Source organism: Gekko japonicus, unplaced genomic scaffold (assembly GCF_001447785.1).
Source record: "Gekko japonicus isolate JY-2015 unplaced genomic scaffold, Gekko_japonicus_V1.1 scaffold1980, whole genome shotgun sequence".
NCBI lineage: Eukaryota > Metazoa > Chordata > Lepidosauria > Squamata > Gekkonidae > Gekko > Gekko japonicus.
Window position 1 is genome coordinate 264758 of NW_015173196.1, and position 4052 is coordinate 268809.

Sequence of the window (4052 nt, forward strand, 5' to 3'; positions counted from 1 at the left end):
GGGCAAACTGCCTTCCGTTTTTAGATAATTTGCCTTCTCTGTCCATCAAACATTCTGCTTCATAAAACTGACCCAGCTCTCTCATGAAATGCTCAACACCCAAGGAGGAAGAAGAAATCAGCTGGTCTACCTCTGCTATCTTCTGAGCGTCATTTCCCAACATCTTGCATTTCTCCTTATACTCAGCACGTAACTGTGAAAGGTTGGCCCTAGCAATGTAATCCAAGTTAAACTTCATCCATTTTAAGAAGTAATACTTTTTTGCTGACTTTGAATCTTCAATGCCATGGATGAAATTTATCAAACCAATAGTGGGATCACACTCATTTTGCTGTTGACGCAGGAGCATCAATTTGCCTTTTAGTTCAGATCTGTACTTTTCTGAAGGTGTGTCTCCTTGTCTTTCCATCCTGCACAGTTCTTTCTCTACTCTTGCCAAGGTTTTCCATAGATCACCTTGGAGTTTCAGCACTTCTTTCTTGTACAGTGCTACATCCTTTACATCGTCTGTGATTTTTAACGTACATCTGTGAGCATCCTGACATTCTTGGCAGTCTTCATCTACGTGGATTGAAATCTCTCGGGCCACCGCAGCCATATCATCGATAGTCACCCTCTTAGGATCAGCACTGATTATTCTTCGGATGGTAGATCGTAGCTCTTCTACAATTTTTACTGTGTTAGTCTTGGCTGCTTTTAATAGTATATGTGATTTGCTGAGTTTAAGCACCTGAGCCAAATCTTTTAAGAAATCCGAAGTTTCACTGAACTTTCTGCTGTGACTTTCCAAGATAAAGTAATACTCGGTTGACAATTCCTTCAGTGATGATAAGAAGGTATATTCTCTTTCGCTAATACATTCGGCAAATATAAATACAGCTGAAGATACCTCGGATAAAAATCTAAACTGCACCTGGTGTGATTCAATGCCTCCATGAAGATTTGCAACTGCTACTGGTTCTGGGAAGAGATCGGAACTCTTCTGCCCTCCTGGGAAATACCAGGCTATCTCTACGAGCCCATCAGCGATTTCCCGAGGGATGTTCCCACCCTCCATGTCTCGGTGTATGAAGAAATCATGGTGGTGTTGGGAGGGACTGAGAAACTCATTCAGGAGTCTGGACTTAGAGAGACTCAAACCTTCCATTCGCACAAAAGAGATGGTTGGCATGGGCGTGAGCACCAGACTCTCCTCTCTAAAGCCCCTGCTGTCAGCCAGGGAATGGGGCCTCCATCTTTTCACAATGTCCCTCATGGCCCACAACATCAGGGTGCAGTGGGATGTCTCCAAAGGAGGCAGAAGTAAAGGCAAGGCAAACTGGCACATGGACATTTTGGAAAGGATCTCCTGCTGGAGGAAACTGTCTGAACAGAGCAGAACAGCACAAAGGACATCAAGGGGGTTCACAGAAACTCTTTCATCCATCCTGACTGTACAGAAAATACTCTCATCAATTCTGTATTCCCCCTCTTCTTTTCTTGTCTGCTGACCATCAGATGTCCCCTTCCTCAGGCTTGTGCTCCTGGCTGTCACGTTCAGAGCCAAGACCTTCCTCAGAAAATGCCACGGCAAGTCTTCCGTTGCACGGGGAGTGCATTCCTTGAGACTCTCTGACCCGATTTCTAGGACTTCTTGCAGGGAGAATTTCTTGCCTCGATTCTTCTCCAAGTTTAACGTTGTGAGCATGTCCTGAAGCGCTTTTCTTCTTTCTGTAAGAGGAGATTGTAGAAGTATTACAGCCTAACGCCCAGTGTCTCACATAAAGGGGACTATGGGGAAAAAATTCAAGGGCCCTGGTCCATGAAAAAAGAAACAAGAGCCTCTTTTAAGAGACATATAGAACCAAAGCTGTACCCTTTGCTAAAAATTCCAGACACTGCACAGCACTCATAATTTGTTACATACATTAAGAATATTTGCAAATATCTTTGTTTGGTTTTGAACTAGTTTTACTCCTACGGATCAATTTTTTAACCTGCAATGCAAAGAAGACAAGACGAGTATGTTTACCAGTCTCTCTTCCACAAATAGCAGGGCATATATATATCAAGATGTCAAACATCTGTAATTTTAAAACTACGTTCTTTAAGTACTATTATTGCTTATATGTTAAGCCTATTTATACCATGCTTCTTTTGCATTGTGCTCTACTGATTAGGATAACATTAACTGGTGACCAATCAAGAGCGAAACAATAATTTAAAAATCCAATGTCAAAAACTCAAAAATTTTGAGACAGTCCTGCCTGGATGAGACACTATCTGGCGATGCCACTGAACAATCCGCATTAAGATAGAGGGGAGACAATCTGAAGGAAGGTTTTTAGGTGGGCAGCAGACAAGGGGATACCTTTGATAGGGCGTTCCTCCTCTTGCTGTGCTTCTTGCTGGACTTCAGGTGTTTGCTGTAGACTTGAGCAGCCTGGAAACACAAACACATTAAACCGCCAAGCTGAAAAGTCAGAAGGGTATAGTCATTCTTGGAAATGTACTCTTAGATCACAGATCCTTCGTTAAAAAAAGAACCCAGAATGTACTCCAAATATACTCCAAAACAGATTTCTTTTTGGAACTTGAGGGGTGGATGGGTTGAGGAGAGGCACCAGCAGCTATGCTGCAAATCTGGTGCCCTTCAAAAAACAGAGCCCCAGATCGATTCTCCATTATAGCCTATTGACTATAATGGTCCCCACAGGCTATAATTGAATTTCTGTTCACAACACTGTGGAGCTTAGATGGAACATTGCTGGGGAAAGTGTCCTACTTTGGCTTCTAGATTTAAAGAAAAGGTTTTTATCCCACCCTTCCTATTCCCTAAATAGGGATTTGAACCTGGGACTCTCAAGTCCTAGCCTCACATTCTATTATGCTGCTCTAATTTTAGAGTGGTCATTATCCAGATTTTTGGCTCTACTTTCTTTCCCTTTGGATACAGGGATGCCTGAAATTTGGGATCTTCCCCCTGGATCTCCAAAAGAATTCAGCTTCCTTGCTCCATTTTCTTTTCTAGAGGACAAACTCCAGAAGCACAAAACCTCCAGGTTCTCAACATGGCCACCTCTCCCTGGGCACACAACAGCCACACCTGGTTTCTCCGTCCCATTTGCATCCTCAGTGGCATCCTGATTCTTCACTCCATCCCCCTGAGTGGAGGAGAAAACATCTGGCTTCTCAGTGCTGCTTTTTGTTCCTGAAGGCCCTGGAACAGCGTCTGGCTTCTCAGCTTCCTTTCCTGCCTCTGGGGACACAGAAGGATCCAGACTTTCAACTTCATCTCCCCTCTCTGGGATCATGGCTGGACCCAACTTCTCAGCCCCACTCATCAGCAACACCGCAGCACTTTGGATTTCAGTTTCCCTCCTGAGATCTACAGGACCTGATAAGAATCAAAAGACAGAAATAGAGTGAACAATAACCCTGACCCTGAGAACCTAAGGCACTTCTTTTCATCATTAACTTAGCATTAATTGAGTGTGAGGTAAGAAAATTCAAGTGGTTCACATTTTCCTAGCCTGGAATTAAAAAGGAAAGAGTTTTTCCGAAAGACAGCACCTGTTGAAATGAAAACATGGGAGCCCTGGGAAGAAAGATCTCCCTTTTTTTCGTGAGGTTTTGGAGACAACATAGTGTGTGTGTGTGGGGGGGGAGATATACTCTGTGACTTTAAACAGAAACCTTTTACACAGGAAGCAGCAAGTAAAGTTAATCTGAGAGGACAGAGATCAATTTGGTTTATGTAATAAAACATTGATAAAACCTCCCTGACCATCCATGGTGGCGTGGCTTACAAAAGCCAGCCAAACAGGTAAAAAGGTAAAGGTAAAGGTTCCCTTGCTCGAAAGCCAGTTGAATCCAACTCCAGGGTTGCGGTGCTCATCTCCGTTTCAAAGCCGAAGAGCCAGCGCTGTCCAAAGACGTTTCCGTGGTCATGTGGCCGGCATGACTAAACACCAAGGCGCACGGAACGCTGTTACCTTCCCACCGAAGTGGTACCTATTTATCTACTTGCAATTTCTTGCTTTCGAACTGCTAGGTTGGCAGGAGCTGGAACT

At 43.8% G+C, this 4052-nt stretch overlaps 1 protein-coding gene across 1 annotated transcript in view; it reads right to left on the minus strand.

Annotated features, from left to right (window-relative positions):
- The window catches only part of LOC107119997, an 8743-nt gene extending 4970 nt beyond the window's left edge, over positions 1–3773 (minus strand). Inside the window, exons 1-4 of the mRNA XM_015422633.1 lie at positions 3767–3773; positions 3086–3376; positions 2351–2422; positions 1–1710 (exon numbers count right to left, since the gene is read on the minus strand). Coding sequence (XP_015278119.1) covers positions 1–1710; positions 2351–2422; positions 3086–3376; positions 3767–3773 — 2080 coding nt within the window. The remainder of the gene's footprint in view (positions 1711–2350; positions 2423–3085; positions 3377–3766) is intronic.
- Between the last annotated feature and the right edge of the window lie 279 nt (positions 3774–4052).